Source organism: Tenrec ecaudatus, chromosome 8 (assembly GCF_050624435.1).
Source record: "Tenrec ecaudatus isolate mTenEca1 chromosome 8, mTenEca1.hap1, whole genome shotgun sequence".
Classification (NCBI taxonomy): Eukaryota; Metazoa; Chordata; class Mammalia; order Afrosoricida; family Tenrecidae; genus Tenrec; species Tenrec ecaudatus.
This window is the reverse complement of record NC_134537.1, coordinates 53,827,808-53,842,588: the sequence shown is the minus strand read 5'-3', so window position 1 is coordinate 53,842,588 and position 14,781 is coordinate 53,827,808. Positions and strand designations below refer to the sequence as shown.

Below are 14,781 nucleotides of genomic sequence, written 5' to 3'. Positions count from 1 at the left end.
CTCACTTTATGGAGGATGAAAAAATAACTATCCAGGAAGCCGAAAGAATACAAATCAGGAGAGACCCTCAAAAAGAAAAACCCCTGATATATTGTAGTCAAGATGTCTAACATCAACAACTAGGAAACAGTTCTAAAAGCAACAAGGAAAAAGAACAGTTGCATAAAAAGGGACAGCAATTTGAATAAAAAGAGATTTTTCAGCAGAAACCAGGCAGACAAGAAGACAATGGAGTGACATATAGTCTTTTGTTTCAATCCTCACAATGTAACATCACTTATACTATTTCCTTCCTGTGTTTACTGACTCCACTCCTCTTTCTTTCCTAACCCTTCTGAACTTTGTTTTTGGATAAACCCTGCCCTTCTGATCTTAAACGGCTCATCATTCTAACGTGTGAGCACTTCACTGGTGTTATTGTTCCCTTCATAGACCAGTCTAGTGTTTGATTGGAAACTGAAACACTTCAGTTGCAGCTCTGAAGGGTGACTAAGGGCCACAACCGTGGGGGTTCCACAGTTCTCTATACAAGTTAGCTGATAGTAGGTATGCTTATCAAAGAAACTTTCAAGCCTTTTTATGATGAACTTAGCTTAGCTCCATACTAGATCCTCATTATTTGTGCTATGGATTTTTAATTTATTTTCTCTAATTTCATGTATGCTGTGTTTTTGGTACAGTATATGATGGATACATATGAAAAAATGTATCCTTGGAAAAAACACAGTTTGTTAACTTTGGGGAAAAAAGAAAAATTTTATAGAAAAAAGTTTCCTAAACTAAATGGAAACACAGGAAATCCAGGGCAGATGACCCATTGGGACCAGTAGTGAGAGTGGCAATACTGGGAAGGTGGGGTGAAAAGGGAAAACTGATTATAAATATCTACATATAAGCTCCTCCCTGGGGGATATACAACAGAAAAGTGGGTGAAGGGAGCTGTTGGACAGTGTAAGATGTGACAAAATAATAATTTATAATTTATCAAGTGTTCATGAGGGAAGGGGGACCAGGGAGGAGGGGGAAAATGAGGAACTGATGCCAGGGGCTTAGGTGGAGGGCAAATGTTTTGAGAATGAGGGCAATAAATATACAAATGTGCTTCACATGTATGTATGGATTGTGATGTGTTGTATGTGCCCCTAACAAAATGAATTTTTAATCATGAAAACCTTTATTAAACAAAAATATCAACAAAAAGTTTCCTAAACTGAAGACCAATCTGGAAAAATAATAGATTTTAGCATGGAAACAAACCAAAAAAATGGAAGATGAAAATGATGCAATTAAGGTTTTGAAGAGGACAGATTGTTATGTTAAAGTGCATAACTGTGGCTACTAAACTGTCACTGAAGGCTAAGAAGCTTTTAATAGAATAAATAAGGCCTAAACTGAATCTTACAGAACGTTCTAGAAAAGGGAAAGCGCATATAAGAAGTCTTAGAGACATAAATAATCATTCCCCAAAAGTCATTTACTCGGGTAAATCAATTTTTGCTCTGCTCTCGAAACCCCATCGTGATGTCTGTGGCCACTTTTAGTTTCATTTAATTTCTTCTTCTTTTTTCCTGGTATTCTCTACTTTTTAATTTTCTTAATATTTAATTATTTTCATATAGTCTTAAAAGGAAAAATTCTGTCAACCAAGAATCTCGTACTCAGTAAAATATCACTCAATATGATAGAAAATGAAAAGCATTCCCAGACAAGGAGGAATTAAAATAATTTTCAAAAGCAAGACAAGCTCTACCAAAAAAATACTAAATAGAGTACTATGGTCAAGAATAACAACAACAAAATCAACAGCACAAACCTGAAACCAAAATACAAAACATTTACTCACAATAACCAGCCACACAGAGCAGCATCCAAAACAATGAATGCAGGAAGAACAAAGAAACTAAACACACCACACACACAGCACAAGTGCAAAGCAAAATGTCAGTTAACAAATCCATATATATCAATAATCACATCAAATGTTAATGGGCTAGATGCACCAGTAAAGAGACAAAAATTAGTAGAAAGAATAAGAAAACAAAAATTGATTAGTATGTTTCCTTCAAGAAACACTCCTCAGAAACAGACAAAATAAACTAAAAATCAGAAGCTGGACAGACGTATACTAAGTAAATGGCAATCAAAACAAAGCAGTTGCAATAATATTAATCTCTGTAAACAGTAGATATCAAACAAATAATGTAAGTAGAGACAAGAAACGACACTATATAATGATTGAAGGAACAACAGTCCAAGAAGACATAACCTGAATTAATATAAATGCACTTGGGTAGTTACATAATTTCATGTCAACTTGAAGTCTAAGAGTGGACTCAACTTGTGGACAAGGTCACAGCCTGAGGGTATTTCCTAGTGGGTGTCTCCTTCTCATAAGGAGGGTCCTAGGAACTTCTTATCTCTCTCTGCTTCACCTTCCTGTTGTTGAACCACACAGCTGAAACCTGCCAGAGTTTTGTGATGCTTCCACTGCCATTGGATCCACAAGACCTTGCACCCACGGGCCTGATAGCTTTCTGCATTCTGCATCATTGCATGAAGCTGTGTGAGCCTGAAGAGGAACTTACGTATGGACTAGCATTGTACTGATGGACTAAATTTGGACTGGGTAGGATGTTTTCTTGATGAATAATGACCTCTTGATACACAGGTCTTTCTTGCAGATATATGAGTGTCCCTGGATTTGTTTCTCTACTCGGTTCAACCTAATGCATTATGGTACCAGGAATGAGGTACCAGGGAAACAAATCAGGAAGATGGAGAGCGGAGGCTTGTCTTTCTACTGCCTTATTTCAGGTGTTCTTCTGTGGCTAGCCAGAGGTCAGGTATAGCCATGCAGTTTTCTGGAAAGGACATGGGAAGTGAAGGTTTTAGTTTCTAGAAACTGTCTTTGGCTATTCCTGTTTGAAATGGTGAGGGGAAATGAATGTGATAAATGTTAATTTGAACTCAGAGGGTAAAATGCCCCCTTGATCTTCTCTAAAACCATGCCGCTTAGTCCAAATGGTTGACAGAAGGCCCTACCCTAGCTTGATGCAACCCGATACCTAAAGCCATATTGCATATGAATGGGGTAGTTTAAATAAGGATCGAATTTGATTGTGTTAAGAATTAAGTTTAAGATCTGGTGGTACTAGTTTTATACTGATTTCTTCTGCTTATTGTTATTGATATAATATGTGGTAGAAATGATTATTGGGAAGTATGAATAGAGTGTTTGTTTAAACCTATTGCCTTCAGCTATTAAATTAGATTTTTAAATGGGTATAGAAAAGATAAGCATCACCCAGTGCCTTGGGTACTCTGTACATTTGCTTTTTAAAAGACTTGCTAAGAGATATTGACAAACTGAAAAAGAATCCTTTTCATTTTTTAAATTTTTAGCTAGTGGGTTGACTCCTGAAGCTGGAAAAATATGAAGCCATGAATAGATTCTCTTCTTTGGAACTGGATGCTAAAGGAAACCTTCACCCAGCCTTCACCCTAAGTGACCACCTGGATCCACTTGTTCAGTGGAAGTGGGAGAAACGCAGCAACAGAGTGAGTGGGAGAAACACAGAAACAGAGTGATGGGTTGAGTCTGGCCGCTGACACCCATCGACCTGGCTTACAGGGACTAAATGAGAAGATGCAAGCAGGTTGTCTGGTCTTAAGTTCATAGAGTTGTATGAAACCTGAGCCTATGACATTACCTAGCCTAAGGGGACTAGGGTTGTTGAGGATTTGTGACAGGGCCATGACTGAAAGTTGAAGCAGCCAATGGGCACCTTGGTGAAGATAAACAAACCAGAGCACACTGACCAGAGCCCAACCAGATGAAGAGAAGATTTTGAGCCTGTGAATTGGTTCATATTACTGCTGAATCTATGGATGGCCTGTCCTGATTTGATTGTGCTTATGGATGCATACTCAAGCTTCCAACTGGAATGAGGATTCTTTCAAAAGCATGTTTGTCTCCTTAGAGCACTGTGCTGATATAAGTGAACAGTATAGAAATTGGATGCACAAAATGGGGAGGATAAAGGCATCACATGGATGGCTTGCAAACTTTCATAGATGAGGAAATATTTTGATTGAATTGTGGTGTAGGTGTTCACTTCACTGCAATTGTTAAGTATAGAATATTTTGTTTTGCTCACTAATACAGCATTATGTTTAAATGAAGCTGGAATATTTTGAGTTGTGTGCATTTGGGTTTTATCGGGTGATGCACAAATATGATTTTACTATTTTCTTTGCTTTAAAAGTTATGTATGGCTAAAGAGTCTTGTAAAGGTGTCAATTTGACAAGGGGTGGTCTATAGTAGTTACTAAATTACTATAGATGCAGAAAAGGTATTTGACAATATAATAACACCCAGTTGTGACTAAAAAGACACTCAAAGTAACCATAGAAGGGAAATTCATCAACATAATAAAAGCCATATACAAAAAGCCAACAGCCAAACTCATGCTTAATGGGGGAAAGCTAGAAACATTTTCCCTGAAACCGGGAACCAGAAAAGGATGCCCCCTATCACCACTGTTATTCAATATCATACTGGAAGCCTTAGCCAAAGACATCAGACAACAAAAAGAAATCAAGGGAATACAAATAGGCAAAGAAGACGTGAAACTCACTATTTGTAGATGATATGATCCTATAGAGAGAGAACTCAAAAGTCTCCACAAAAAGTCTGCTGGAAAAAAATTGAGGGATTCAGCAAAGTAGCAGGCTACAAATTAACAACCAAAAATCTATTGGACCCCAGGTGTATACTAGCAACAAAGAGCTACAAAAAGATATTAAGAAGACAATACCATTCATAATAACCTCAAAAAAGATTAAATATTTAGGAATAAACCAAACCAAAGTATAAAAGACCTGTACACCAAAAAAGACCTACATATATAGAAGAATATTTCATGTGCATGAATAGGTAGATATAATATTGTTAAAATGTTGGTACTCCCTAGAGCAATCTACAGATACAAGAAAATTCCAATCCAAATCCCATATATTTTTTAAAGAAATGGAAAAACTAATTACCAACTTCCTTTAGAGAAGGAAGAGACTGGGATAAGAAAAGAAGTTCTTAAAAAGAACCAAGTAGGAGGTCTTGTTCTAAAATCTACTATATAGCAACAGTAGTCAAAATAGGCTGGTACTGTACAATGATAGATACATAGACCAATGGAGTAGAACACAGGTGTAACACAGAAACCACATGTGTAAATGCATCTGCCTACAGGCAACAAACGGACAAAAACGATTTAAATGAGTTTGAAGACAGCCTCTTCAACAAATTGTTTTGGGTAAATTGGATCTCCATATACAGAAAAGTGAAACAAGATCCATATTTCTTCCCATGAACAAAAACAAATCAAGATGGACTAAAGACCTAAATGGAAACCCAGAGCTATCAGGATCACCAATGAGAAAATTGGAATAAACTTAAGGGCCCTATTGAAGAACATTCATACACTACCAAGCATAACAAAGGAAGTACACTCAGCAGAAGACAAAATAGAAGACTGGAACCTATTGAAAATCAATCACATGCACATCAAAAGAGTAAAATAAGAGTCTACAAATTGGTGGGAAAATTTTACCAATGACACAACAGACAAGGGTCTAACCAGTAAATCTATAGAACTCTACAACAGTTTAATAACAGAATAAAAAATGGCCCAATTAAAAAGCCCCAATCCACCTGCCTGACTCCTGAAATCATGACTGAGAGAATTGGGAGTGTGTGTGCAAAACCCACTACAGTGCACCAAACCTTGAGATCAATGAAACCACGAGGAGCAGCCCATAAACAGAATAGGTTAAAGGACCCATCCCAATCAGAGCCAAACTGACCAGGTCCCTACAGGTTGGAGAGAAAAGCCAGTCTGCCATGCCCACACAGAAGCAAACCAAAAAAGAAAAAGAAAGTGAGGCTCTAGACCCCATATCAGCACACCAAGCCCTAAGGCCATCATTCCTGCACAGAGCTGCTAAGGCACAGAAAGGACTGAAGGGCTGACACCAGCTGGAGACATGATGACCTCTCACTGGAGTTGATTGCAACAGAGGATAATACTGGGACACATGACAGGGAGTGAGTCCAGTCTGAAACCCCACAGTGGGCCAAACCATAAAAGGAGCATAACAAATGAGCAAAGGGAGCAAAGCCAAGCCACAGAGCCCCTGAGGAATCCCCAAAATAGCCTTCAGGACCAGAACTCCCCTGGACCAGTGGGGAGATAGTCATAAGGTCAGTGGACAGACCTGGAATTATCTATACTTTTGTGGGGAGGTGGGTGGGGGTACTAGCTATTTTTTCTCCTTTATTCAACTTTTGTTTTTCTTTTTGCATTGTCTACATTGGTTTGCTTATGTATAAAAGACAGGCATGAGAAGCAAGCCTGAGGGGAAAGCAAAAGGACCGACAATTCCAGAAGGACTTGGGGGAGGATGAGGCAGGGGTGGGGGGCAGGGAGGAGCAGTGAGCAAACAATGCAATAGACAGGGGAACAACTAAGGAATTAAAATAAACAATGAGGAGGACAGAGAGATCCTGGGCTGTTGGAGCAACAACAATCTAGTTGACAGGAATTACTAAGAGGCAGAAGAAGGGCGAGTGTGATGGTGCGAAATGAGGAAGGTAAAAGGAAACAGAGGAAAGATCTAGGCAGCAAAGCTATGGATAGATGTATAAACATAGGTGTGTACTTATGTAAACATATTAATTCATAAAAATAGAGCTATTGGCATAGGCACATTTATTTAGATGGCAATATAATGAGGGAAGTGGACAGACTTTGGACCTCTACTCAAGCCCTTCCTCAATGCAAGAACACTTTGTCCTAATAACTTGGCATCTGTGATGTCACCCTCCCGGCATGATCGCTGAAGACAAAATGTGTACATAAACAAATGTGGTAAAGAAAACTGATGGTGCCTAGCTATCAAAAGATATAGCGTCTGGGGTCTTTAAGGCTTAAAGTTAAATAAGTGGCCATCTAGCAGAGAAGAAACAAGTCTACATGGAAGAAGTACACCAGCCTGTGTGATCGTGATGGTCGATGGGATCAGGTAACGGGCATCAGAAGACCCAAAACAAACACACAAAAGAACATAGTGTGAAGACGGAGGGAGATCAGAGCAGAGACCCAAAACTCATCTGTAGACAATAGGACATCCCCTCACAGAAGGGTCACAAGGAAGTCAACCAGGGTGAAATATAGCACTGATGAAACTCAATATTCCTCTGGTTCCTAGAGGCTTCCTCACCACCCACTATCATGACTCCAATCCTACCTTCACTGTGGGCTAAGCCAGAGCCTGTTCACAGGTACAGAAGAGCTCACGACCCTTGGAATCCAGGTTAGATAAACCCTTCAGGAACAGAAATGGAAATTGTGATACCAGGGGAGTAGGGAGAAGGTGGGGAGAGGAAAGGGGAAAAACCATGGGGGAAGGGAGACCGCAGTCAGTGTAAGATATGAAAATAATAATTTATAATTTATCAAGGGATCACAAGGGTAGGAGGGGTGAGGGAAGGTAAAAAGAGGAGCTAATACCAAGGGCTCAAATAGAAATAAAATGTTTAGAAAATAATGATGGCAGCATATATACAAATATGCTTGATACAATTGGCATATGAACTGTTATAAGAGCTGTAAGAGCCCCCAATAAAATGATCTTTAAGGGGGAAAAGTCTCAATCCAAGAACTCTTAGTTCTTATTACATAACCTTGCTCAATGCTCACCCTCATGAAGAGATGACTGAAAATATAGGTGATACAGAAAAGTGTGGTGAAGAAATCAGATGATGTCAGCTATCAAAAAAATCGAGTCTAAGGTCTTAAAGGCTTATATTCAAACAAGTAGCCATTTAGGTTTAAGTGTCAACTAAGTCCACAAATAAGAAGCACACCCTCCTGTGTGAGCCAGGGATGAAAAATAACAATATCCAAATACAAAGGAGGGAAAGGTATCAGAGTTTAAATTGTGAACACTCAATTTTCAGAAGGCTATGGATGGCAGTGGAAGCCTAAAATCCGTCTGCAGGGTGCCCACATGGATAAAGCCTCTTGTAGATCCTCACTGACCACAATTTTGGGAAGCCAATAACCTTGCTATAAGACAGAGACTATTGTAAACTTGATTGTGCAGTTGGAACTTGGTTATAACGTGATACCTGTCATTTGATCACCCTCTTGATCTATTTTGGATCTGTTTTAGTTTTAAATATTTCTTACTTTTTTTTCTCAACAGCAGTTTTTTCCCTCTGGCTCATTTTATCATACTCAGTCTTTTATTTCTTTCTTTGTGTTTTCGTTTTGTTTTGTTTGTATGTTTCCCAGTTTATGAAACACAGGAGGGACTGATAGATAGAGATAATAACAGCTGTGATGACTTATCTGGTACACAGGAGGGGGGTGGGTGGAAGGTAATGAGGAACAAACATTGAGTACAGGAGTGGAGAGGACATTAAGAACTGCTTGTGGTGATACATATATATAACTCTTTTTAAGTACAATTGAATTATGGAAGTGTATGATATGTGAATTATCTCAATAATACTATTGGGGAAAATAGTTGTGAAATTATTAACACAATACATTTTAGAACATTTTCTTCATTCTTGCACTCATTATTATTAGCTTCCAACTTCCCCTGGCATAAACCCTCCAAACCCCAAAAAACTATTAATCCAGCTAATTTCACTATATATTTACTTATCCTAAATTTCATATGAAAAATATAAGCACTTGGCTATTAAAAGATACAACATCAGGTGTCTTAAATGCTTGAAGATAAACAAGCAGCCATCTAGCCCATAAAGCCCACATGGAAGAAGCACATCAGCCTGTGTGATCATGAGATGTGGATGGGATCAGGTGTCAGGCATCAAAGATCCAGAACAAAAAAATCATATCAATATAAAGGAGGGGGAGGGCAGAGTGGAGACCCAAAGCCCTTCTGTAGATGATTGGAATCCCCTTACAGAAGGGTCACAGGAAGAGACAAGACAATCAGGGTGCAATATAGGACTGATGAAGCATACAACTTTCCTCTAGTTCTTGAGTGTCCCCTTCCCACTATCATGACCCTAATTCTACCTTACGAATCTGGTAGACCAGAGTATGCACACTGGTACAAATAAGTGTTCACAACACAGGGAATCCAGGACAGATAAACCCTCAGGACAAATAATGAGAATAGCGATACCAGGAGGGTAAGAGGAACATTGAAAGACAAAGGGGAAATAGATCACAATGGTTGACATATAAGCCCCTCTAGGAGGGACAGACAACAGAAAAGTGAGTGAAGGGATACAGGGGTCAATGTAAGACATGAAACAAATAATAATTTATAAATTATCAAAGGTTGATGAGGAAGGGGGGGTGTTGGTGGTGGGGTGGAGATGGTGGGAATGAGCTGATACCAAGGGCTCAAATAGAAAATAAAGTGTTTTGGAAGTGATGATGATGATGACAACATATGTACAAATATGCTTGACACAATGAATGTATGTGTAGAATGTGGTAAGAGCTCTAAGAGCCCCCAATAAAATGATTTAATAAATAAATAAATAAGCAAATAAAGAATATAATGGTACATTTCAAGATGTTTTTTCTTTATTAATATGAGTGCACAATTTTAAATATGTTTAGATTATTTCATTCAAAAGTCAATTCTGATAGAGTCACTTTGCATCAATCTGCTTAGGACCACTAAGCAAGAAATAATCATCAAAAATTTTTAATCAAAATAATCCTCATATGATTTTTATCATAACCCAATCAAGAAATACTTCATAAGCTCTTCCCAAGGTGGATTAAGCGATACTTTCATGAAGAGTCTTATAGCATCATAGCATCGGGTCTGGGGATGGGAAGAGGGGCAGGCATGACTTTCTATTCCGGTATCTTACAAACTGAGACATTAGAGTATGGAAAGTTGAAGGAGCTTATCTAAAACTGCACACTAGTGAGTGGGAAAGCCAAGGCCAGGGGTCAACTGTCCTGAATACTATAACTATCCTTCCTACTATGTCACAGGACCATGATGCATTCATAGACAGTACATTAGCTATAGAACACTTGGGAATGGCTTTACACTTACCTTTGAAATATTTTGTATCTATTTCAATCTGAGTTATGACCCCAGGATGTGCTAGTCGGAACACTGCCCATTCACAACCTGGAACCAGGAGAATGCCATTCTCATCTCTCTGGAATGGAAAAAAATTTAAAAAGATAACATAACATGGAGTCATTCAAGAAGCAAATCTTGAAAACAGGCAATTGAAAAATTTTTATATGCTGTACTTATGCAATTACTTACCATAAAGAAATATTTCCTAAGACTTGATTTCTAAACTCTGTGGCAAGTATTGCCTTCTTGCTATTATTCTTAAGTGCCTTGGGCTGACTAGCAAGTGTGTTGGTACTCAGTAGATTTTTTTATACATTTAAAATTATTTTATGTTGGATGTAGCTTCATGTATACAAGAAAGAATGTTTATCTAATCCAAATCATAGGTCCTCTAATCTGCTTTGAACATTCAAAATAGGCATTTTCTTGCTCAAATCTATACCAAGTCTATGCTGCTGTGCCCTATTTTCAAGAGAAATTGGTTAATTCATTTATACCTGGAAGCATTGGGTGGCTTGAAATATAACCCAAGCAAAGGGTGTTGGAGACTATTTTCTATGAGATTTACACACTGAATGATGTTTCATTGCGTGTGCTTTCATTTTGGTCTTGATCTTGAGTTAGTACAAGTCCTTTCAGGAACAAAATCACCTACTCACCTGCAGACACATTTAGATACGGCTAGGCGTTTTCTATCTAGATCTACCAACAAATATACTTGTAACTTTCATTTCATGAAATGATATGCACCGCCATCAAGTGGATTCCAACTCACAATGAGCCTATCGGACAAACCAGAGCTACCTCAGTGGGTTTCTGAGACGGTGAACTCATCTTTCTGCTGGTGGTTTTAAACTGCTGATTTGTTGTTGCCGTGGTTGTTGTTGTTGCTGTTATTTGCCAATGAATCAATCCCAACCCCTAGTGACCTTACGCATAACAGAATGAAACGCTGCCTGGTCTAACTGTATCCTCACCATTGTCCCTGTGCCCAAAACCATTGCTGCAGCCGTGGCATCAATCCATGTCATTGAGGGCCTTCCTCCTTTACACTGCCCCCCGCCCCACTTTACCAAGCAGGGTAAAGGACATGGTCTCTCCTGACAATATGGCCAAAGTGCGTAAGATGAAGTATTGACATCCTTGCTTCTAAGGGGCACTATGGTCATATTTCTTCCAAGACAAGTTTGTGCTTTTGTCTCTACATGGTACTTTCAATATTCTTCACCAGCACCACAACTCAAATGCATCGATTCCTCTTCTTCAGGCTTCCTTATTCAATGTCCAACTTACGCATGCGTGTAAGACCATTGAAGATAGCATGACTTGGTGTGTTAGTTACATAATTTCATGTCAGCTTAATAAAGAATGAAGGGGTGGAATCCAGCCTGTCAATCAGGTCACAGCCTGATGGTCCCTCCTTCTGCGTGTGGACTTCTCATGAGGATTCTGGGAGCTTCCTCTCTTACTTGCTGGAGATGAGTCACGCTCTCTCTACTTCACCTTCCTGTAGACAAGCCACATAGAACCACGCTTATGGCAGCCAGAGCCCTGAAGATGCTGCCACCACCACTGGATCCATAAGACTTTCCACCCAAGGGCTTGTGATCTTCCTGTATAGGCATCATTGCATATGTTGCACGAGTCTGAAGAGGGATTTATAGACTAGTATCCAACATATGGGCTAATATCAGACTTACAGACTTGATCTGGACTGGGCTGGGATGTTTTCTTAATATACAATTACTCTTTTATATAAAGCTCTTTTTTTATACATTCATGAGTGTTACTGGATTTGTTTCTCTAGTTTACCTAATCTAACACACTTGAGTAAGCTGCATCTTATTCCTTGAAGTAACATCCTTGCTTTTCAATATTATAAAGAGGTCGTATGAGGCAGATTTACCCCATACAAGGCATATTTTGATCAATTGACTGCTGCTTCCATGAGCATGAACCGTGGATCCAAATAAGACAAAATCCTTCATAACTTCAACTATTTATCCATTAATCATGATGTTACCTTGGTCCAGGTGTGAGGATTTTGGTCTTTTTTACATTGAATTGAATCCATATTGAAGGATGCAATCTCTGTTCTTCATCAGCAAGTGTCTCAGGTCCTAGTCACTTTTAGCATGAAAGGTTGTGTAATCTGCATATCATAGGTTATCAATAAATCTTCCTCCAATCCTGATGCTGAATTCTTCTTAATATAATCCAGTTTATCCAATCACTTGCTCAGCATACAGTCTGAGTATGGTGAGAAGATACAAACCTGAATAATACCTTTCCTGATATGAAACCATGCAGTATTCCCTTGTTCTGTTCGCACAACTGACTCTTGATCCATGTACAAGTTCCTCAGGAGTACAACGAAATGTTATGAAATATCCATTCTTTTAAAAGTTACAGTTTGTTATGATGCACACAAGTGCTTTTGCATAGTCAATAAAACAGAAAAAAACATCATTCTGGTATCCTCAACTGTGAGCTGAGATCCATCTGACATCAGAAATTAAATCCCTCGTTCTATGGCTTCTTCTAAATCCACCCTGAAACTCTGTCAGGCTCCCTGCCAATGTACTGCTGTAATAATTGTTGGATGATTTTCAACAAATTTTATTTGAATGTGATGTCAATGATATTTTCCTATAAAATTTCCTTTAAGCATTCTGTTGGGTCACCTTTCTTTGAAACGGGTACAAATGTGGATCTCCTCCAGTCAGATGGCTCAGCAGCTGTCTTCCAATTATTCTGACATTGACAAGTCATTAGTTCTTGCTAATATCCTACCTCCGAAATGATGAAATGTTGGCTAGTCCTTTTTTGGTAAAGTGACTCTGTATTCTCAGCATGTTCTTTTGATGCTTCATATATCATTCCATAGACGCTTTCAATATTCCAACTCAAGGCTTGAATTTTTTCTTGAATTCCTTCAGCTTAAGATATGCTGAGTCTGTTATTCTTTTTTTGTTTTTTAACTACAGAACTTTTCATATTTCATTCTAATATTTCATTTTGTCTTCTTAAGCTGCTCTTTGAATTTTCTGTTCAGCTCTTTGACTTCATCACTTCTTCCATGTGCCTTTGCTACTCTACAATTAAAAGCAAATTTCAGAATCTCTTCTGACATCTACTTTGATCTATTCTGTCTTTTCAAAACCCTTTACTTTCTTTTTGAGTGGTGTTCAGGTCTTCTGTCATTGGCGTTCAACGCATCAAGTCAATTTTGTGATGTTCCTGAAATTCAGGTGGGATCGACTTATGGTCATGTTTTGGCTCTTGTGGAACAGATCACCAATTGCAAGTACAACATCAGGTTAAAGCTGGAGAAAATTAAAACAAGGCCACATAACCCACTATGCCATCATATGACTCTTACTTCTTCACTAAAGAAACAGAGAAATAGTCCCAAAATACATTAGAGTACTTGAAAATAGCTAGTGTTTGATATTCTGGGTCTTTGCTCTGATATTATAGTGTTGTTGTTGTTGTTGCTGCTGCTGCTATTGTTGTTGTCAGTTTTAGGTGCCATCAAGTTACTAGCCCCTTCTGTACAACAAAATGTACCACTTCTTAGTCCTTTGCCATCTTCACAGTTGCTGTTATGTTTCAACCTATTGATATTATAATGAAAATTTGGAAACACTGGAAGCAAGGAATAACATTTAGAACAATACTTAAGAGGTTTCTAAAGTAAGCTAGCATTTTCTTGGCTTAAAAATAAATTTAAAGTATACTTTTCCAAAAAAATTTATACTTTTTTTGTTTGTAATTTCTTACTTCTAATACTGGTGGTCTGTCTAATCTCCTTGCAGTTGTCCAGCCATCTGCTATAGACTTTGCTATGCCAACACCTACAAAATTTTAAAAAAAGAGAAATAATTTAACTGTGCATCACGTGATTTTATTTTAAATATGAGAATCTATCATTAGCATTCTATAATTAGAGATTCTATGCAACTAAGCATGTTATAAACATTATTTTTATTAAAGGTAATATTTTTAGTAAATTTACATTCAACCAAATGTTACCAAATGTTACAACATATACTTAAACCAAAATGGAAGGACAATTGTGACTGTTGGCTTATGACAAGTTTTATATGCATCAAACTGTATATATAAACAATTAATCTCATCTACTCCTATGCTTTAAAATGAATCCTTCCTTTAAAAAAATCCCCCCCAAAATAAGACGTTTAATCCTGATACCCCAGACTTTATGAATAAAACCTAGAAACATCAACTTACCTATGATATTGTTTGGGTGACCAAAATATGTATTACTGAACCCCACACAGATGCCCCCATTAGCAATGGTCACCAGGTCTAGAGCTTCTTTGGGATCCGTTGCAGTCCAGTCTTTTTGTCCAGTACCATATACTCTAAAACGTGCAATTCCACCATCTGAAAAGAAAAATCTGTCTCATTTACTTTTGTTTAGAAAAGTAGCTGTCAGTCCACAGTAAAACACAACCCCGGTGTAATCTGAATTTTGCTTCCTTCTCTAATGTCATTTCCTAGATTCCAGCCATACTCACCTCCTTTTTGTCTTCTAACATGCCCAATGTGCCTCGGAACCTTTGTATTTGTTAGTTGCTTGTACTGGATCAAGTTCCTCTAGC

General features: G+C 38.2%; 1 protein-coding gene across 1 annotated transcript in view; it reads right to left on the bottom strand.

Moving 5' to 3' along the window:
- ALLC (allantoicase) overlaps positions 1-14,781 on the bottom strand; it is a 48,279-nt gene that overhangs the window by 9,439 nt on the left and 24,059 nt on the right. The window contains exons 7-9 of the mRNA XM_075555675.1: positions 14,408-14,563; positions 13,937-14,010; positions 10,121-10,229 (exon numbers count right to left, since the gene is read on the bottom strand). Coding sequence (XP_075411790.1) covers positions 10,121-10,229; positions 13,937-14,010; positions 14,408-14,563 — 339 coding nt within the window. The remainder of the gene's footprint in view (positions 1-10,120; positions 10,230-13,936; positions 14,011-14,407; positions 14,564-14,781) is intronic.